Source organism: Aptenodytes patagonicus, chromosome W (genome assembly GCF_965638725.1).
Source record: "Aptenodytes patagonicus chromosome W, bAptPat1.pri.cur, whole genome shotgun sequence".
Taxonomy (NCBI): domain Eukaryota; kingdom Metazoa; phylum Chordata; class Aves; order Sphenisciformes; family Spheniscidae; genus Aptenodytes; species Aptenodytes patagonicus.
In genome coordinates this window covers 45078362-45101165 of record NC_134981.1, presented here as the reverse complement: position 1 = coordinate 45101165, position 22804 = coordinate 45078362, and the positions used below count along the sequence as shown (strand labels likewise).

Here is a 22804-nt window from a genome sequence, read left to right as displayed (position 1 = left end):
CGCCAACTGGATTGAACTCCATTCACCACAACTCTTTGGGCCCAGCCAGCCAGACAGTTTTTTTACCCAGCGAACAGTACACCCGTCCAAGCCATGAGCAGCCAGTTCCTCCAGGAGAATGCTGTGGGAAACGGTGTCAAAGGCTTTACTGAAGTCCAGGTAAACACCATCCACAGCCTTTCCCTCGTCCACTAAGCAGGTCACCTTGTCATAGAAGGAGATCAGGTTAGTCAAGCAGGACCTGCCTTTCATAAACCCATGCTGACTAGGCCTGATCAACCTGGTTGTCCTGTACGTGCTGTGTGATGGCACTCAAGATGATCTGCTCCATAACCTTCCCCAGCACCAAGGTCAGGCTGACCGGCCTGTAGTTCCCTGGATCCTCCTTCAAGCCCTTCTTGTAGATGGGCGTCACATTTGCTAACCTCCAGTCAACTGGGACCTCCCCGGTTAGCCAGGACTGCTGATAAAGGATTGAAAGAGGCTTGGTGAGCACTTCCACCAGCTCCCTCAGTACCCTTGGGTGGATCCCATCCGGCCCCATAGACTTGTGTGTGTCTAAGTGGTGTAGCAGGTCGCTAACCATTTCCCTTTGGATTATGGGGGCTTCATTCTGCTCCCCATCCCTGTCTTCCAGCTCAGGGGGCTGGGTACCCCAAGAACAAGTGGTCTTACTATTAAAGACTGAGGCAAAGAAGGCATTAAGCACCTCAGCCTTTTCCTCATCCTTTGTCACTATGTTCTAAGTTGCCTCATCGCAGTATCATTAGACCCTACTTGGAATAGTAGGAGTGGATGATAATATGTAGGGTTCACCAGGCTTGGAGCATCTCAGTGACATCATGAATGCAAGCTCCTGGTAGGCAGCAAACTTCTCACACTGTTATCTGTCACGTCCAGCAATTTCTCATGTCATTATTTTTCCATGTCCTGTTCAGTTAGCTGAACCTCAAGCCAGGGCCTAGTCATCTGCCCGCATACCTTAACATTGTTCACTTTACGTACAGAGTTTCTGCTCACCCTGAACAGAGAGGATGGAAAGAAAGCCTCCCAGAAACAACTGCTAAACCCCAGATATTTCAGAACGTCATCAATGTAAAACGGGAATAAAAAAGTGATTGATCAGGCCTAGCATTCTCAGAACATTATGTCGCTGCTAGTGCATTATGTTATTTCACTAGCCTAAGTTTTCTGGCCAATAAAGGTCAAATTTTCTTATAGGACTTGTTTATTTTATAGGTCTGCATTGGCTCAGAAACGTATAGGGTTTGTACTGAATTTGAAAGTAGCAAATTTGTTCCAGGAAGGCACTGCTCAATCTAGCATACTGGACAAGACCTAGGTCCTATCAAGAAACTGTAGAGTTGTGTCTAGTAGCAGCTGACACCATACTTGGGGAAAAAAAAAGTGCGACACCCTAACCATAAAATCAGAAGTGGATTAAGGCAAATGCTTTCTGTCCTTGCTTTTTACTTTTCTTAATTTACAGCTTTATTACTTGTTTTAATACCGAAAACATTATTTCAAAATTTGTTGAGCCTAGATGACCAGGATTGCTTCAGCATTTTCAATAAATTCTGTCTGTCTTTTTGTCGGTACTGCTCTCCTTAACCAACATCCTAGGCACTTGGAATGTCAGACATTAATACGTTCCTACATGCACGTCTTTCAGTCTTACCATGCGTTGCTCTGTATGGACAGTCTCTCCTCCCTTCCCTTCCCATCTTCTGGTCATATGCAAGTACCTCAGCCTTTACCAGGCTTCCTAGTCAATGATGAAAGAAGTAACAAGGAAGCTAGTGAAATAATGCACACTTATTGCAAACTGACATGCTTCTGAGCAATTTCAGTGCTATTTCTGTACTCTGTCTTACATACTGTATCTCTGATACCTCAGTGTTTTGCACCAGGAGGTGCTGGTCTGTTATGATCCCAGTAAGAAAGGCACTCAGATTCTGCAAGGTATCATTTAAAATGCTATTTATTAGAGCTAACACTATAAGCCCCATCCAGCTTCTTTACAGGCCAAATAAGGCTATTAAAAGGTGAATGTGTCCCTCAGATAACCCCTGCTTCTAACAACTGTTTAATAGTTTGAGAGATCTCAGTATGCCTCCCAGGCAGTCGGTATTGTTTTAAGGCTATAGGCTCGAAGGGGGGGGAGGGGCGTCCGGTCAGCACAGCGGAGGGGCGGGGAGGCACAGTCCTCCCTACCATAAGCGCCTGGGTCCGAGGTGATCGGGTACCAAAAGAACATTTTCCCCCAGTGGTATAAAAAGTGTTGCCTGCTAACAGATTATATATCCAGGCACTCTCATTGTCCATACTTGAGCCGAAAACACTGGGTATCCTTCTAGTTGCAAGATTAGAGAAACTTCTCAAGATGGCTCTTTCCTTCCCTCGAATACATTAATATTTATCAGTTTATTCTTGGGGTAATGGGACAGATTTCCATCAATTAGGGTTACTTCCGCCCCAGTGTCTAGCAGGACCATAGCCCGTTGCTTATGATGTCAGCTATAGTGTATTACAAATGGAACGCATGGACAGCAGTCCCCCTTGTCAGCTCCCTTTATCAGCCATACTGGAGGGGGACCACACGTTCCCTGTTCTTGTTTCCAGGGATAAAGGTCGGGGTATTTAGGGGCAGTTGAAGATGATGGCATCTTCACTGCTGACACAGGGTGACGCGGATGAGACCGATGCCCTGGTGCTTCACACTTCCCTTCGCCCCTCCTCCTTTGCTTTTGCTTTCTTATACCAAACTCCACAAACAGGGAGTTGGTTTGCCATCTATCTGCTCCCTAGGCACTCCTGCCTGTATTAGTGCAAGAAACATCTCTTTCCGAGTAACCTTTCTCTTGAGCTGTTGCAATCAGGCTCCATCTCCTCTTTTTCAGTTGGATAATCACCAAGCTGTCCTAGCGATAGAATAACATCCCCCACTGGTTTGTCCCATGGCAGCCCCTAGCAAGGAAATTATCAGCCTTTTCAAGGCAAATTGGCCACCCTCTAATATGCAGGTTTTCATGTGGGGTGTTGTCTGGTTTAACCTCAGTCGGCAACTGAGCACCACACAGCTGCTCGCTCACTCCCCCTGCCCCGATGGGATGGGGGAGAGAATTGGAAGAGCACAAGTGAGAAAAACTCGTGGGTCGAGATAAAAACAGTTTAATAATTGAAATAAAGTAATAATAACAATAATAATAATAATACACAAAAGCAAGTGATGCACAGTGCAATTGCTCACCACCCGCCGACCGATGCCCAGCCAGTCCCCGAGCAGCGGCCCCCCCGGCCAGCTTTCCCCAGTTTATGTACTGAGCATGACGTCACATGGTATGGAATGTTTCTTTGGCCAGTTTGGGTCAGCTGTCCTGGCTGTGCCCCCTCCCAGCTTCTTGTGCACCTCCAGCCTTCTCAGTCGGCAGAGCATGGGAAACGAAAAAGTCCTTGGCTAGTGTAAGCATTACCTAGCAACAACTAAAACATCGGTGTGTTATCAACATTATTCTCATCCTAAATCCAAAACACAGCACTGTACCAGCTACTAGGAAGGAAATTAACTCTATCCCTGCCGAAACCAGGACAGGTGTAAAAGGTTCCATATCAGGACCCAAAATTTACGTGAATACGTTCCTTGCCGCGTGGCCAGCTCCCGTAAATACTGACCAGTCTCAGCTATACTTTTCCAGGATGCTGCTTTATCATCCCAATCGATAGGTAAGGGATACTCTACTTGTAAAGCTTCCTGGAGCCATACCCACAGGGAGTGGGATACATTATCCTGCGCTCATCTCAGCTGCTGGGTAATCATAGAGTTTTGCAAGATGACATCCAAACGCTTGAATTCTTTAGGATTTAAATGTACACTATCTCCTCCAAAGTCCCATACTTGCAACAGCCAGTGTGCCAGCCTTTCTCCCAGCTTTTGCCAGTATGTCTTTGCTGAATCTTGCAACTCAGGCTATGTAAAATTGCACACTGAGTGTGCTGAGGTGCGCTCGGGGGCCCCTTTTCTTTGTGAATCACTAACAGCAGGATGGAAATGCTGTTGCCATGCTCATCCTCCAACCCCTCTGTCCACTTGTCCACACCAGAGGTCCTCGTCCCACCATTCATCCTTCTGGCAAATAGCTCGTACCTCAGTGGTGCCCTTCCCAGGCTACTCCATGCATCTCCCCTGCACCGCAGCTACCTGCACCACTGTAGCTGCACCACCGTTCGCTGCCCGGGGGCTACTGTGTGGAGTTGCACCTGCAGCTCATGCAGGTGTTTGTGTCAGCTCTAAACGCCCCCATGTCCATTTCAAGTATGTTAGCGCAAATTTTCCTTGAGTTTTCCTTTCCCTAGCCCATTTTTTAAGACAACATAATACTTCAGATGGGTTGGGGCATTCAGACAATTCCTCCTCACTTTCCCAATCAACTGGGGAAACTGCCTGGGCCAAATGCCTTGCAACTACCCCCTACAGTTGCATGTGGAGACAGCCAGACACCCAATTTCTCTCTTCTTCACTGTTCTTTCTCCAGAAAGGCATTTCTCACTGGGACCTGCTGACTATGCCAAATGTTTTGCACCAGGAGGTGCTGGTCCGTTATGATCCCAGTAAGAAAGGCACTCAGACTCTGTAAGGTATCATTTAAAATGCTATTTATTAGAGCTAACACTATAAGGAGAGAACAGCACAGACACTCTTACGTCCCTTTAGATGCTGGGAACCCCGAGCGGTGTAGCATTGAACAGACCTCCAACCCACGCGCAGCATGCTGGACAGACCCCATCCATAGAAGAGATTCTCCCCTTTCTGTCATTCAAGCTATTATAGGATTTTCTTGCAAGAAAACAACTCTATTCATAATTTCTACCGTCAAACAGAAAGGATGTTCTCATGAGAACTGCTTGCTGCACTGTTAGATAAAGGCAAGGCCACGCAGGTGGCGTATTCACCGGTACCAAGTGGGAGCTGCCTGCAGGCTCCTCTGGTACAGTGAGCTGGCTGAGTTTGTCCTGCGGCCAAGGGATTTGTGCAGCCCAACACAGGCCTGAAGGCCGAGCTGTATGTGTAGCATGGCGTGGCGCAGCACAGCACAGTGCAGCACAGCACAGCGCAGACCTGGGCCTACTCAGGTTAACTGTACTGTGGATCGCTAACTCCTAGATGTACAATGGTCTTCTGGTCAGGATCACTACATTCCACCCCTTGATTCACATACAGTTTACCTTTCCCAAAGATATTATAAGTTACAGATTATATTAGTAAGCCGTTCAGATGAGGAAGTTTTGTTTTGTTTTGTTTTTCATGTACTGTAGCCTCTTTTGGTAAGAGCCCAATGTAATCTATTTGCTAGGTATGGCCAGGAACAGGGCCTCGTTGAATCATAGAATAGTTTGGATTGGAAGGGACCTCTAAAGGTCATCTAGTCCAACCCCCCTGCCGTGGGCCCATAAAGCTGCCGAGGCAACTTTTAAGCTTACAGACTGCACACCGCTGAACTAGTTCCCGAATGGCTTCTCGGGTACACGGGATTCCCTGGCTTCGAGTCCATCTATGTATGCCATCGACACCCAGGTGCCCAGATTTTTCGTGGGCCCATTTAGCAAGGGCTTCCTCATCAGGAGATAGAGCATCAAGGGACAGGGGATCAGGAAGTAAAGTAGTGCTATTAATTTGAGCTAAGTGATCAACTGTGGCATTGTGCTCCCTCTCTTCCCCGACGCTCCAGGTGACACAAAGATCAACATGTCGAACCCACAGGTTTAAATTCACACATCTCATTGTCCAGTTGTCTGTTTGCCGCTTATTAACCCATGCAGTTAATCCCTTGTATACTGCCCAAGAGTCAGTATGTATGTATAGCTCAGGAGCTGGGGTTTCTCCTAATGTTTCTTATAGTTCAAATTCTTTTTCTGACAGCATTTACTCAAGAAGATTTGTTTTCTCTATGAGAGATGACTGGCATCCAAAATAAATGCTGGTATTGTAGGTAGCCATATGCACCCTAAAATCCTTCCCTATAGACAGATCTAAAAGTGCAAAATTGGGAAATATGCAAGTAGTTAGTCATGAAATAGAGGACTCTAGTCTGGAAACAGTAAGACACTTTTTTTTTTTTCTTTCCTATTTCACCTCTTCCCCCTTTCCCCCAGAATGAAAAAACCTGGAACTTTTCTCTCAAGCTCTTTTGCTCTTCTCTCCAAGTACAAGCTTCTCTGTGCAATCCATCTCTTATTCTATCTCCACACAATGGTGTCTCCCACGCTGTATGTGCTTCCTCTGTCTCACCATTCACCAACTAACTGCTAATTCAGGCCCACTCCGTGGCTCAGTCCCCCAGCCCCATCAGTCTCTTCCAACACAGCCATCTATAAGCTCAAGTCCCCCTTCATACACTTTTCCCTCAGACTTAACCCCCTTCTTCTTGAGTTGGAAGCCACTTTCTCAAGCTGTGAGCTTTAACATACCTTAGCTCTCCAAGGCTCAGCATACATTTGTTCTCTTCATTGACATAAACATTCAAGCACAGAACTCTTCTTTTTTGACACCACCACCGAATCCAAAAACACAGCTGCCTATGTCCACTGTATGTTTTTCATTGCAATGTTGCCTGTACTGTTCTAAGGCACATTTAGTTTTGGTGAAGTACATAGAGATTATCAGGCAAAGGTTGCTATAAGAATACACTTGATTTATTAGTAGGGAATTTTATATTTTTTACTACTATTAGTGAAACTAACTAAAATTAATTTACAATTAACTTTTAGTCTGTGAGCAACAATGAAACTGTATACTGACAGAAGACTCAAAACCAGTTCATTTTGACTTAGATGAAGATGGCCATCATGAAATATCAACCAAGGATTCACAGTCCCATGAAGGTATGGTTTACTTTTTATATCAAAACCGCACCTACATCTACATAAGTAATATTATAGAACACTTGTTGAATGTACTCCTATGCTTTCTGTTTATCAGTCACTAGAGATAACATTTTATTGCACCTTTATGAAATGTTGATAGCAATATAATAAAAAAATATTTTCAGCTTACAGGAGGTATGTTACATACTTGAAAAGGAGGTAATCTTGTTCATTTCCATTTGAGTTAATGAGATGTCTACATTCTTTGCCTATAAAAAGAGGGAAAACAAAGTTAAGAAGTAAGAAGAAATAAATAAAAAGAGAGAGAATTACAGTTTTTGGGGAGTATTTTATTTATTATGGAGGTCTTTGCCTACCTCAGATGGGCTACTCTGATCTCTACCAAAAAATTATACCACAACTAGCATCCCTGAAACAGTTATTAGCAGATATATGTTAGACAGAGAAAATGCAAATAATGATGACTGAACTTAGTCTAGCTATACCTTTTCCAGAAATGTGGAAGTAGGGGGAAAAAGAAAACAAATATTTTTTCTTTAAAACTGAAATGTGGGGAAAAGTTGAAAACTCTATGATTGTTACTTGCTTATCAAAACTTTATTTTCTTATAGAAACTGAACTTTTTTAAGGAATAAAAATGCATATATCCTTTAGCTAATACATTAAAGGGTTTTTATATATTTATGAACTAAATTAATATTATTCAAAATTTAATAGAATAAAAATTATGACAAGTATACTGGAAACTAAGGTATTGAAGTGTGAGTTGTTTTCTTTTGAAGTATTTCTAACATGGGAAGAAATAAAATGCTGAAAACAGAAAGCATTAGTATTGTTAATTTATAAACAGAAATGAAAGTTGTATTTGTATATAACATGAGCAGTTTGTGAATAGAAATCTAGTGTTATGATACAGATACAGAAGATACTGATGTTTCTAAAGATTGAAAATTATGTGGTATATGCAAATGCACAGCCATACATACATATATTCATTATAATATAGTTAAGGCGATATCATATTAGGAACCAATGGTAAAACTGGCCAGCGCCTAAGAAGGAAATGTAAGCTGAAGTGGGTAATGCCTTTCTCACACACTGCCTGACATAATTCGGGCCCTTGTAAGAGCCAGATAACCCAAGCCATTTGCTATCTGTGTAGCATCGAACAGGACTCTGACCCATATGCAGCATGCCATGCAGACCCTATCCGCAGAAGAGGGTCCCCCCCTTCAGTCATTCAAGCTATTATAGGATTTTCTTGCAAGAAAACAACTCTATTAATCATTCTACTGCTGCAAACCTTATCTTTGCTGCCACCTAACTGCATTATTGCTTAATACATCAGATGGCTCAGCCATCCGATCTGCCCATGCTGTAATTTCTCTGCTGAGAAATTAGTCTCTGCTACCCTCATTCCAGCCCATAATGCGTACTATGCTGCTCAATTAATTTATCTTTTATCAGTACATAATTTTCTCACTAGCATACCCAATCAGGACATTATCACCTGCTAAATAACTAGCTCACTTTTCCAATAACCTCCCCTTTTCACATCCTCTCACAGACTACCAGTCAAATACTTTTTACATTCTTTCTTCCCTTTATATTCTAGTCTCTAATTCCACTTTGCATGTTACAAAACAGGCCACCTACAATCAATCCACAACAATGTGATCTTTCTAATCAGTAACCCCTGTGCCAGCAACCTGATCTCTGTTTCTTTACAACCTCAACCAGGTAATGGATTTCCAGATATGGTTTTGTAGCAGGTTGATCCTCTTTCAGTCTCTGTCTCGCTAGCAAAAGGTGTTTCCTATTCCAGAAAGCTGATTCTGTGCTTTCTACATAGGCTCCTACAAAATATTGATTCTATTTCCTCTAACCCATTAAAACTGACCCCATTTCAGAGTCCCTCCAGAACTTTTTTCTCCCCACTCCAGAAAAGAGACACATTCTGTTGTTAGCAGTAGCTTCAAGAGAAAGATTGTGATCTGCAAAACAGAAGACACTGCAAAGGGATTATATTGGGACTCCGTTCCTTTTACTGTGGTAGTAGAGTGGAACTAGGGCAAAGCTGAAGACAGCTTGATTTATCTCTTTTTAGTTGTGACTATTAACCCACATTCCTACTGTATTCCTCTGCATTAATTATCTTTGAATGTTTCAGGGAAGCCAAGAAGGCTGGCACACAAAGATTTGACTAGATCACGTGCACTACATTACTTGAATTGGAGCTTGTAACACCACCACCAAGCTATAAACCAAACTCTGAACTTGTGTCTCTCTGACACTCTGGTGTCGTGCTGTAGTAGGTATAGTTACAGGAAGGTGTGTGTTATCTCAACAACAGAGATGGCATAATGGAGATAGAAAGGCAAGGAACAGATTTCCAGGAGGATTAAGCAACTCCCATTTATTTCAGCTGCCTTTGCAAGTGCTTAATACTCATAAATCAGGCCTTAAAAGTAACCCAACCAAGGCCGCAATGGGAATTATGTCAGACCTGAAATTAATATACAGGGATCTTTGATATCATCCTGATACAAAAAAGTCACAAAAACACATCTCTATCATCTGGAACCTGTCAGTTTGTTATCTCAGTCTCTAAAGTTTTACTACTCAGGCAACAAAGCTGCCCAAAAATGTAGGCTTCAGTGCTCCCAGGTATAATAGCATCACAGAGACCTATATCCATAAGCTGAATCTCACTGGGTACTGCATCAGATATGTTTTTACAGTACCTTTTTACCAGTATACATGAAAAGTCCAGACTTTTTCAGTGTTACTCGGAGTCTTGAGCAAAAATGTAGCAAATAAAACCCACGCATCTGATCCGTGTTAAAAAAGGAAGCTTGATGTTTTTGTCCTGGCCCACATCTGCACTTTTCTAATATGATAAGAGCAGACAGATCTATGCTGGATTTATTAGGCAGAGCTAAATCTGGCTGAATTGAGGTTTTGATGGCACTTTTGTACTGGGAAACATTGGGGCCTAGATTTCATCAGTGGATGCAAAGCAGTTTTACTTGCTTTTTAGTTATGCCATGTCAGGTTCATGCTTTTGTGTCACTGTGACACCTGACATGCTGGGTCCTGACTCCCTGTGTGTCTGAAAGGGAAAGGTGGAAGCACAGAGTCACTTCCTATGTCATGGGTATAATTTGCAGGCCTTGAGACTAGAGACACTTTGCCCTGTGAGGGAACGAGAAGACGTTCCCGCTTGGCTCCCATAAGAATGATAATGGCTGCTTCTCTATGCACGCACTAAACTATCCCCCCCCAAAGTCCTTGATACAACTACTGAGCAGGAGGAAAAAAGATGCCAGCCAGAGAATGCTCAAAGGGTGGGGTGGGGCGGGGCGGGGCGGGGCGGGGCGTGACTTTGTGTAAAGCCGAATGCGGAAGGAGAGGTGATGATGCTATCTATCCTCCCCCCACTTCCTAATGTTGTCTCTTTACGGCTGAGGGCTCTCGCGAGATCACTATTGGCGCCGTGACCTCTGTACGAGAGCGGTAGCGGCTAGTAAACACTCTCTGAGGGTTGGTGATGGCTCCTGGTGGTGTTCGTTAGACCTCCCTGTGGCGATTCCCGCCAGACTTTGCCTCATGTTGTGCTGGCTTGGAGAGCTTACGGTTTTGTTTTTGTGATTACGGGGTACACTTGGGGAGTAGACAAGGATTGGGTCAGGTCTTTACCTCTCCGCGCCCTTCTGAGCGAGGCCTGTGGGCGGGGAGGCTCGTGCCTGTTCGGCGGGATTCAAAAAACCTGCTTCCATTGAGCTGAACAAAGAAGTGAGGGAAACGCCTGTTGTTTTCCGTTATCACGTACTCGGAGAACAAGACCTCCCCTTCACCGCAGGTGGCTGAGCTAGTGGAAGGCGCACACCATGTGGATCCAAGTTCGTACCATAGATGGCACTGAGACCCATACTATTGATGATCTGAGCCGTCTCACCAAGATTGAATGTTTGCGGGAGAAGATCCAGAAGACCTTCTGTGTGAGCCCCGACCGCCAGCGCCTCTTCTACCGGGGCAAGCAGGTGAGGTGGAGACCTGGTGGGTAGGGGTGGAGGGGAGCTTCTCTTTTATCTCATCTTCCCCTTCTTATGTTCTGCTCTCTGTGACTGGATGCAAAGCACCTCGTCCCCTCCCATACTGGGATCTCTGGCTTTTGTTTTTTCTCCTCTCACTGAGCCTAGGAGGTGGTGAGGGGCAAGGAGGGAAGACAAGCTGCCCAGCATGACAAAAGGCTCTGGGATCAACTCTGGTTTCTTTCTATACTTCCCCCCCCCCCCTCCCCGCAGCAGTGAGCGGGTGCTAATGAGGTCCCTTTGTGCTTTTCTTTTTTTTCACCCAAACCGAGGGAGACTCCTTCAGCTTATCACACCTAAGTGACAGAGCAGACAGTGGGGTGTGAGGGGGAGGAAATCCCCTGCTTTACTTTTTCGACCAGGCAAGAGAACGCAGGCGTTTTCCCTGGGTTCCTGCCCTCTCGGTGCCCCATCTGGGTATAAGGAAAACATTTTCTGTGTGTGCGCTGCAAGTGGTTTCCAAGGCCTAGGTGCCACACCACAGACTAAGGGTTTTCGGGGACTGTGGACTCTGAGCTCCTTCCATCTACCAGAAGAGGAGAGACAGAGGACTCGTTAGAATCCTTCATGGAGGTGGGTATGCGACTATGCGGGGGGGGAGGGGCGGGGGCGCAGCGGCAGCCTGCATCTCCTCGCATTCTCTGGCTCCCTTGTATTGAAGCTGCGTGAGTTTAGTGTCCTAGTCCTTTTAGGTGCTGTAAACAGCTTTTTCCAGAGAAGGATGTTACTTGTAGCTGATATCTCAAGAAGTGCTTAATCTACACCTGATTCCAATGGTATTGGGGACCGCTGGTTGAAAGTTTTTCTGTGAGTTGGTACTTTCTCACCTCGTCAGTGTGGGGCACATCTTTATCCAAAGAGATTGTCTCGGGCTGTATTTTTGCTGATGACAGGTGTAACTTCTTTTAAGCTGCTTTACATAAATGAGGTATGTACGGTGCTTGAGCATTAGAGTGAGGCATAAATGTTATGTGGGGGCGGGGGGGGGAAAGGAGTATCAGATGTGTTGTATTTTTAGGGAGCTTGACTCTTAAGATGGGACTAGTTACTACAAATGAGCATGGCAATACTAGCTTAAGCTGAGCAACGTAAAATGGGGCAAGATTTCTGTCCTATAACAGATGAAGCATGTACCTGTATGAACAGGAACAACTATGAGAAATAACAGTTTACTGTCACCAAGAGGTGATCATTCATGACTAGAGTGTGAACTTGCAATCTGAAATGTACTTAAAACCAAAAGGAAACAAATAGGTTTTGTGTCATGCTGGTTGTGTTTTGAGCAATCTTGCTACTGTTCCACAAGACAAATGGGAGCCAGGTTTTGTGAAGGCATGTCGAAGCAGATGGCTGCAGACAAACCTATGCTGCTCTGACAAAGCCAGATGCAAACAGCATTGGTCTTGAAGTTGAATAACTTGTTTACTTTTGTGTTATGTCTGAGTCAGTATATGTATGTGTATTGTTAAGGATCTCATCATAGATCACTAATGGGAGTGTTTAGAAGGCTGATAAGTCAGTTTAAAACAAAATTTGATTAGGTTGATGTACATTAACAACACATTTTGTGGTAATGTCTAACTTTTTACTTATTACTACATAGTCAAAGCAGGCAGTTCTTAACAATCATATCGTACATATAAGTCAGTTGTGAGTAGTATGGAGTACCATAAAGTTGATAGCATGTAGTTAATCCTCAGTGGTCTTAGTCATGAGGTGATCAGGCTCCAGAGCTCTGACAAGGGAAGCTGGAACAGAAGTAGGTGACTTGTCTGTCTTGTCTCCCCCCCCCCCCCTCCCAATTTCAGATCTTGTACTTCTGTGGGATGTTTGAGTTTCTAGACAGACAGTTCTTAGTCCAGGGACAGAGGCCAAAGGCTACATACTGCACAGTGCTGGGGGGGGGGCGGCAGGGGCAGGGACTACTTTCTCAGTAGTAGACACCTAATGCCAAGCTCTGGTTCACACAGCTAGTTCTCATACCAAGTTGATAACAAGCCAAACTCTGTGATCTTGCACAGTTAACGTAAGGCATGTGGTCTGTTACTATCAATGCAATACTATTCTTCCTGGGCACAAAAATCATAGAATAGTTTAGGTTGGAAGGGACCTCTAAAGGTCATCTAGTCCAACCCCCCTGCCGTGGGCAGGGACATCTTCAACTAGATCAGGTTGCTCAGAGCTCCATCCAACCTGACCTGGAATGTTTCCAGGGATGGGGCATCCACCACCTCTCTGGGCAACCTGTGCCAGTGTTTCACCACCCTCACAGTAAAGAATTTCTTCTTTATATCTAGTCTAAATCTACCCCCCTTTAGTTTAAAGCCATTCCCCCTTGTCCTGTCGCAACAGGCCTTGCTAAAGAGTTTGCCGCCATCATTTTTATAAGCCCCCTTTAAGTACTGATAGGCTGCAATAAGGTCTCCCTGGAGCCTTCTCTTCTCCAGGCTGAACAACCCCAACTCTCTCAGCCTTTCTTCAGAGGAGAGGGGTTCCATCCCCCTGATCATTTTCGTGGCCCTCCTCTGGACCCGCTCCAACAGGTCCGTGTCTTTCTTATGCTGAGGGCTCCAGAGCTGGACGCAGTACTCCAGGTGGGGTCTCACCAGAGCAGAGTAGAGGGGCAGAATCCCCTCCCTCGACCTGCTGGCCACGCTTCTTTTGATGCAGCCCAGGATACGCTTGGCCTTCTGGGCTGCGAGCGCACATTGCTGGCTCATGTCCAGCTTCTCATCCACCAGTACCCCCAAGTCCTCCTCGGCAGGGCTGCTCTCAATCCCTTCACCCCCCAGCCTGTATTGATACCGGGGGTTGCCCCGACCCAGGGGCAGGACCTTGCACTTGGCCTTGTTAAACCTCACGAGGTTCACACGGGCCCACTTCTCCAGCTTGTCCAGGTCCCTCTGGATGGCATCCCGTCCCTCTGGCGTGTCGACCGCACCACTCAGCTTGGTGTCACCTGCAAACTTGCTGAGGGTGCACTCGATCCCACTGTCTATGTCACTGATGAAGATATTAAACAGTACCGGTCCCAATACAGACCCCTGCGGGATGCCACTCATCACCAACCTCCATCTGGACATTGAGCCATTGACCACTACCCTCTGGATGTGACCATCTAACCAATTCCTCACCCACCGGACAGTCCACCCATCAAATCCATACCTCTCCAGTTTAGAGAGAAGGATGTTGTGGGGGACCGTGTCATAGGCCTTACAGAGGTCCAGATAGACGACATCTGTAGCCCTTCCCGTGTCCACTGATGTAGTCACCCCATTGTAGAAGGCCACTAGGTTAGTCAGGCAGGACTTGCCCTTGGTGAAGCCATGCTGGCTGTCTCGAATCCCCTCCCTGTCCTCCATGTGCCTTAGCATAGCTTCCAGGAGGATCTGTTCCACGATCTTCCCAGGCACAGAGGTGAGACTGACTGGCCTGTAGCTCCCCTGGGTCTTCCTTTTTTCCCTTCTTAAAAATGGGGGTTATGTTTCCCCTTTTCCAGTCAGTGGGAACTTCTCCGGACTGCCACGACTTCTCAAATACGATGGATAGTGGCTTAGCAACTTCATCCGCCAGTTCCTTCAGGACCCGTGGATGGATCTCATCGGGTCCCATGGACTTGTGCACCTTCAGGTGCCTTAGATGGTCTCGAACCTGATGTTCTCCCACAGTGGGCGGCTCTTCATTCTCCCAGTCCCTGCCTTTGCCTTCTGCGGCTTGGGCGGTGAGGCTTGAGCACTTGCCGGTGAAGACCGAGGCAAAAAAGTCATTGAGTACTTCTGCCTTGTCTGTATCCCGGGTAACCAGGTCTCCCGTTTCCTTCCAGAGAGGGCCCACATTTTCCCTCGTCTTCCTTTTATCCCCGATGTACCTATAGAATCTTTTCTTGTTGCCCTTGACGTCCCTGGCCAGATTTAATTCTATCAGGGCTTTATCTTTCCTAACCTGATCCCTGGCTGCTCGGACAATTTCTCTGTCTTCCTCCCAGGCTACCTGTCCTTGCTTCCAATGCTTATATGTTTACCAATGCTTATATGCTTACCAATTATGCTATATCGTTGTGCTTATGTTTAAAACAAGCTGATAGTAATTAAATCCTGCTTAGTGTGCTTCTACTTCTGTGAGTGCACCAGGTCTCTGCTCTGGCTATTTGTGGAAAACAGTTTACCTAAGAAGAAGAGAAAATGAGCCTGTAGTGAGTTGTGATTCTCGAAGTAGTTTTTCAGAGGTCAAACTAATTGGAGTATCTGTATTTCAGCCGTTATGTTAGTATGGCATGTCTTAATTTAAAAAGTGGAATAACAAATCTTATACCTGAACTTGTCCACATGGATGGGTGATAGTTTAGGGCACAGTTGGGATCATCAGTGAAGCTAGAGTTGTAGAGTCTTCATCTTCTTTCAGTTTCACTCATTGTGTAACTAAACTTTTTTTTTTGTAACCTTCATAATGAGTTCTAAAGTTTCCTTGATGATTGGGTTTGGTTGATCCAGCAGCTGCTCTTATGGTACTAATATCTAGAAGGGGAAACTGAGAAGGATTGTTCCCACGCAATTAAAACTTTATGTAGAGGAAATATTAGCAGAGCAATATGTAAACCACTGCTGTAAGAGTCTCAGGGATGTGATAGAGGTGCACAGTTGACCTGAACTGACCAAAAGGATGTTCTATGCCACGTGACGTCGTGCTCAGCAATAAAAGCTCAGGGAAAGAGGAGGAAGGGGGGGACGTTTGTGGTTACAACGTTTGTCTTCCCAAGCAACCGTTATGTGTGCTGAGGCCCTGCTTTCCAAGAAGTGGCTGGATATCTGCCTGCTGATGGGAATTAGTGAATGAATTTCTCTTTTTGCTTGGCTTGCACGTGCAGCTTTTGCTTCGCCTTTTAAACTGTATCTTGATGCACAAGTTTTCTCGCCTTCCTTCTACTTTCTCCCCATCCTGCGGGAGAGGGGAGTGAGCGAGCGGCTGTGTGGGTACTTGGCTGCTGGCCAGGGTCAACCCACTATACCCCTGTGACAATACAGGCTGTGGAGTGACTGGCTGGGTAGCAGCTCTGCAGAAAAGGACCTGGGGGTCCTGGTAGACAGCAAGCTGAACATGAGCCAGCAGTGTGCCCTGGCAGCAAAGAAGGCCAACAGCATCCTGGGCTGTGTCAACAGGAGCATAGGCAATAGATTGAGGGAAGTGACTATTTCCCTTTACTCGGCACTTAGATCATATCTAGAATATTATGTCTGGTTTAGATCCCTCAATGCAAGGAAGATGCTGACAAGCTGGTGTTAGCCCAGTGGAGGGCTGGCAAGATGGCCGTCAAGATGTGCTCTGTGAGGAGAGGCTGGGGGACTGGGCTTGTTCAGTCAGGCGAAGGAAAAGCTTGGTGGGGGGATGGTGGTGGTGGCGGCAGCTAATAATACCTACAGCGGCAGCCTTTTAATACCTACAAGGAGGTTGGTAGGACCTCTTAGCATGATCTTCCCCCCCCCCCCCCCCCCGAAAAAACACAATCATGCTCCAGTATAAATAAAGCTGATTAAGGTTCTTGACTACAGAGGTGCGAGATATATTACGTCGGACGACATTCAACTTGCTCTTGAATTGACCAGTGTCAATACTAATGGGACAACTGGAAGAAAAAAAAAACAACCCAAAACCAAACAGCTCTAGATCTCCATTTAAGTGGAGACCTGTGGGATCTCTGGGGTTTGAAGACAGCTAGGAGAAATAGACCTGTACTAGGAAGCTTGGTCTAAAGAACTAGATCTATGACAGTGGAGGGCTTCGTGTTGAGATCAAGGGTGAATAGCTTTCCAGTATCTCCTGAATAAACATCACTGAGTAGTCAGTTCCAGATGTAAACAGAAAGAAAATGAATGTTTGATTTTCCCCTGCCCCCTTTTTGTGTGTATGCATTGTCAGACTGGACCTGCCACAACAGCTGGGTATCAAATGATCTTTGCTGTAACACGAAGTCTCAGAAACAAAGCGTAGGTCTACTCCACGTTCCCAACCCCATCTCAAAACATTACAACAGACTTGTCCTTCAGCTGTAGCCTTCTTGGTGGACAGTTTTTCTAGACTGGATAATAAAACAGGCAGTGAAGGAGAACCAGTCTAGATACTGAGATGATCTCAGTGAGGATCTGAGCAGCTGTCAATCTGTGTCAGAGGCAAACCCCATAGTCTTCTCCATAATGTAAGAAAGACATTTTCATGGCTTTATGGGCACCAGGCTTATGGTCTCCGTCTGCAGGTTGCTTGTCAGAGACATGCAGTTTCCCAAAGCAGAAAAAGCAACTGCTTCCATCTCTGGCAGGAATGTTCCTGTTGTGGACAAGGAGCTTAAAGCCCTTCAGCCAGGGTGAAATCATCCGCTGTAGGAGACAGAAGGAAGGAGAAATGAGCTACTTCAATGAAGAACACAGTAAGAAAAGGTTTGGTAAGAAAACGCTGTCAAAGTGGATTGGTGTCACACGGCCTAGCCCAAACCTAAGCATCCAGGAACAGCAACCATGCACAGAAGAAATAGGAACTAATAGTAGAATATGAACCTCAAAGAACAAGCACGAAGGGATGGCAAATAGGATAAGAACATCTGGAACTGAGAACTGAAGGATGCACAGTACATACTACCCTATTTATCCATGTATATTCTTCCTCCCTTGTGTTTGATATGTGTGCTCTACAAATACCAAAAAGGCAAAAAGACTAATGTCTGAAGCCAGCGTTATGAGTGCATGCACAACCACCCACCATGTGAATGTGCATGTTAACTACCGCTCAAAGAACAAAGAAGTGGGATGTTGAAAGGTAAATACAAGGTATCATTTGTGACACTTTGTGTTTTGTCATATGTAGGCCGTTAACTTTTCCCGAAGTCTCTATTAGCTGATAAATGCATAGATCTTGCTTGCTAGAAAGTTTTAAAATAACTTTTCTCCCTGCAAGCTCAAACTTCTAACATTTCAGGCTATTCAAGTAAATGACCATGATGTAAGCAAAATTAGATAAGACATAATGTTTTGTGGTGGGTTGACCCTGGCTGGACGCCAGGTGCCCACCAAAGCTGCTCTATCACTCTCCTCCTCAGCTGGACAGGGGAGAGAAAATATAACGAAAGGGTCGTGGGGCGAGATAAGGACAGGGAGATCACTCAGCAACTACCGTCACGGGCAAAATAGACTCCAGTTGGGGAAATTGGTAATAAATTAAACTAATCAAATCAGAGTAGGGTAATGAGAAATAAAAACCAAATCTTAAAACACCTTCCCCCCACCCCTCCCTTCTTCCCGGGCTCAACTTTACTCCCGAATCCTCTACCTCCTCCCCCCGAGTGGTGCAGGGGGATGGGAAATGGGGGTTGCGGTCAGTTCATCACACGTTGTTTCTGCCACTCCTTCCTCCTCAGGGGGAGGACTCCTCACACTCTTCCCCTGCTCCAGCGTGGGGGGGTCCCTCCCATGGGAGACAGTCCTCCACAAACTTCTCCAATGTGGGTCCTTCCCACGGGCTACAGTTCTTCACGAACTGCTCCAGCGTGGGTCCCTTCCACAGGGTGCAGTCCTTCAGGAACAGACTGCTCCAGCGTGGGTCCCCCGTGGGGTCACAAGTCCTGCCAGGAAATCTGCTCCAGCGTGGGCTCCTCTCTCCACGGGGCCACAAGTCCTGCCAGGAGCCTGCTCCAGCAAGGACTTCCCACGGGGTCGCAACCTCCTTCGGGCATCCACGTGCTCCGGCATGGGGTCCTCCATGGGCTGCAAGTGGATATCTGCTCCACTGTTAATCTCCGTGGGCTGCAGGGGGACAACCTGCCTCACCATGGTCTTCACCATGGGCTGCAGGGGAATCTCTGCTCCGGTGCCTGGAGCACCTCCTCCCCCTCCTTCTTCACTGACCTTGGTGTCTGCAGAGCTGTTTCTCTCACATATTCTCACTCCTCTCTCCCAGCTGCTGTTGCTGTTGCCATTGCGCAGGTTGTTCCCCCCCACTTCTTAAATATGTTATCACAGAGGCGCTACCACCATCGCCGATTGGCTCGGCCTTGGCCAGCAGCAGGTCCGTCTTGGAGCCGGCTGGCATTGGCTCTATTGGACATAGGGGAAGCTTCTAGCAGCTTCTCACAGAAGCCACCCCTGTAGCCCCCCTGCTACCAAAACCTTGCCACGCAAACCCAATATACCCAATAACGTGGTCACTGGCTAAGAACACAAACCTGTGACAGATCGTGTTATAGGAAGACTAAGATGACTGTCTGCATCTACTGGAAATGCTACATCTTAAGGTACACGTGAAGTAAAATTGATGTTTTGTAAGCATAGGTACATCTATGCAAGTCAGATTAGCTTGACTATACTTTCTACTTCACAGGTGGCTTCTCCCTCGAATCTCTAACTCACATAAAATGACACTATCTACAAAAGAAGAACATAATTTAACTCCAATAATTACAAACGCGTGCTCTCAAATTTTTGCCCTTTGCTCAATTAAATACTTCTGTGATGTTACACAATTTAACCAATCTTAGAACCAGGTCTTTGAAAGCATGCCATGATGCATATCTATTATTTTAGAGACTTTTTTTTTTTTTTAGAATAGTTCAGTTGAAAGGGACCTGCAACGATCATCTAGTCCAACTGTAATGATACTGGGTGACTAAAGTTGTGAGAAAGTTCTGAATTTAAGTATTTCAATAACTTTTAAAGTAAATTTTTGCTTTCAACACTGTAGCTATCTAATTTTTTTGTGCGTGGACAAACATATCTGCAGATAAAAAAATTGATGGTTGCAGATATAAACTGCATTTGAACTCCACGTTCGACAAAAGCTATATTATCCTCCAAGGTAAGTATACAAAGAAAAGTTGTATCTAGTATTGCCAAGAGCAGCTAAAAGATGTTCAGCTTAAGTCTCGCTTTTTCCCTAGCAAAACCGGTTTAAATTGTAATTATTAAAAACAACAAAACTTGAAATCAATACTTAAAAAACTATTTTGAAAACTTGAATTGAATTTATCCTCAACAAAACTAATACTGAATATGCTTCTGTGTAAAGTAAACGTATGTTCCTTTACCTTTAATCTCACATGCCAAAGTGCGATATTTTTGTTGTTCTCTGTAATAAAAAATACTCATTGATGCCATTGGTTTAGAAGCTTAGTTAGCTGCTTCAGCAAATTAAGGCATAATTAAAAAAACTAGGATCCAATTTATGTGAATGCATCAGTGCAGAAGCTGGTGATGAGAAATCCCTGCAAATCCCACTGAGTTTACGGCACAAAACCTCTACTCTAGCACATCTGTCGTAGGTTCTGAAATTTGCTTGTACCACAGATTTAAAAAATAAAAATAAAAAATCCCTTTGTACCCTCACTCCAGCTCAGAACTGATTTTATGTTCCCAGTCACCAGATTCTCTACATGAAAGGCAGACCTGTCATCTCATGCATAAATATTACTTTTAAAACAAAATTTAAACAATTCAAGCACCGGAATTTGCTCCCATGAAACACTTGTTTAGACTTCAATGGAAGGAACTGAATATGAGCAGAGTAGTTTTTACAGAAAATATTAACTTATATTTTGCATAGAAAAACAAGTACAGAAAAATCTAGTGCGTAGTTTCCTTTCCTTAGAGATAGGGATTCTGAGTTTCATAAAGTTAATACTTCACAGGAACTTGTGAAAAAAAGAAAAAAAACCTCATTACTCTCAGGATGTTCATTATATCTGACTGAAAGACATTATGGCTTTTCAATATTTCTTTCCTTGGTTGCAATATTGAACTTGCTCTTTTTGATTCCAAGTTTCTTCAACAAAATTCTTTGTTTATACACGCCAAATCATAACATATGATGTCCTCAAAATAATATCAGAAGCACTTACTCATCATACTTGATATGATAAATAGCTTCTTCATCAGTGTCCATGCAGTCTGAGTAAGATGTGGATGGTGTACTGTCCAAATAATTTGCATTCTCTCTAGAACGATCTTGACGTAAGTTTCCATTAGTCCTTTTGTAAGAATTGCCACTCTTTACTTGAGCTTTACCATTCTTATGTCCTTTTGTTGCTCGAGTAACATTTTCTATATGAGCTTCAAACCAGGCTCCAATGCTGACATCACGGGCATCCACCAATTCATTTATCTAAAAGGAAAATTTGATAATGAATATTTATTTTCTATAATCCTGGTTAAGAACAGAAAGGAAAACTGACTAAACTACTTAACTGTCAGTGAAAAAAATTCTACACTGCTGATTTCAACTGGTTTGGGCTTGGGTAAGTTAGAGCAATGTTCAGTCATTCAAGTGTTGTGCTTTTAAGTATTTTATTCCTCTACTCTTAATAAGATCTGTTATGAACACAATTTGTAAAAAATATATTTTTAAAAGTTGAGGCTGATTTTTTTTTTTTAACCTACAAATTAGCTTAATCTCTCTTTCCACTGAACTTTTTCTTGCTTCATGGAATTGTTCCTTATGACTAAAATAAGCACGTATACTTAAAATATTAGCCCACAACCAGATTTCAAGATTTCCCTGGACTTCCAAATTGGAATTATTACTTAACCCTGATTCTTTTTGACCTGCGCTGCTGCTGAATCCTTCAATGTTTGAGAAAGGAGGGGGGAGGGAGATGGGCTCTCCAAGTCTAACAAGGCTGCTATCATAACCAATCGAAACTGGTGCTTCCATAAATCTTTCAACTGTAAGAAACAGAAGTCTCTCATGACTCATCTCCTTTCTGTGCTCACAATAGTGCTGGTAGTAAGTTATGAAAATACTCTATTGTAGAGCATGTTTCATTCATTCATTATCCTAACACATTTTCTCAAGCCTTCAACTAATTAAATACATATTACTTTAACAATACAAGTTTTTCCTGGGATTCGAGTTAAACCACTGAGGTATACATCGCTTCAGTTACACAGGCATTCTTTTAAAAACTGTAGTGTGTAAACAGTTATTTTCTTTGAAATATTAACTGGATTAAAATAGTATCCAAAAAAACCCACTTAAGGAACACCTTTGTATACTGCACACCAAGTATAAGAAAACATTATTGCAATAGAGCTGCTATGGAGCCGTACCAAGTGAAGAAGATAAGGCATATGGAAGAGGACTCTAAGATGAAAAATTTAAAGTAAATTCTAAAAATGCTCAGAATAGGTTCAATTACTGTAAAATCAAATTGGGGGAACTACTTTTCACACTCATTTTGGAAATAATATTTTAACAGGAATGTTTCACAGATGTATTTTTAGTTTTACTTTATTTGCAAAACATCCTTTTCTTCTAATTTTTTTTACATAAAGAAGGAAATTTACCTTCTAAAGACCATCTAAATGTCCCTTTAAAAAACCAAAACCAAACAAACAAAAAAACCCAGAAAAAAATGAGCCCAAAAGACAACACATTAACATAGCAGCCAACCTCAGGGCATGAACAAACTTGTTTTACCACACTATGATGCATACAAGAGAATTGTGCATTTCCAAAATGTTTAATGAGCAGGCTCTGTACTGATACATAGATAGAACAATTATAAAACTCATTTTTCTGGGATAAATTTATAAGGTTGAATTGCCTCAGGGGCTGTATTATGTGTTTACAGTTTTTTAAAATGAGGGCAGTTTAATTTGCCACAGATGTGTATGGTTTAATTTATAAGCCTTAATCAAGCAGCAAGACAGTGACAGAGATGGATATTTATTCTTACTACACCCAAAGACCAGCATCTATAAACAAAACAACGTGAATGATATTAATTATCAGTATTTAAACTGAAGCAATCATTAGGTAATTTGAAGTACAAATGAAGGCAGTTCCTAAACTAA

The 22804-nt window shown here is 44.0% G+C and overlaps 1 protein-coding gene across 3 annotated transcripts in view; it reads left to right on the top strand.

The window, feature by feature from the left end:
• Positions 1 to 10425: 10425 nt before the first annotated feature.
• Positions 10426 to 22804, top strand: part of LOC143172009 (E3 ubiquitin-protein ligase UHRF2-like) — a 148342-nt gene continuing 135963 nt past the window's right edge. For all 3 annotated transcript variants that reach the window (XM_076361220.1, XM_076361221.1, XM_076361219.1), the window contains exon 1: positions 10426 to 10925. In XM_076361220.1, coding sequence (XP_076217335.1) covers positions 10773 to 10925 — 153 coding nt within the window. In that variant the 5' untranslated portion in view covers positions 10426 to 10772. The remainder of the gene's footprint in view (positions 10926 to 22804) is intronic.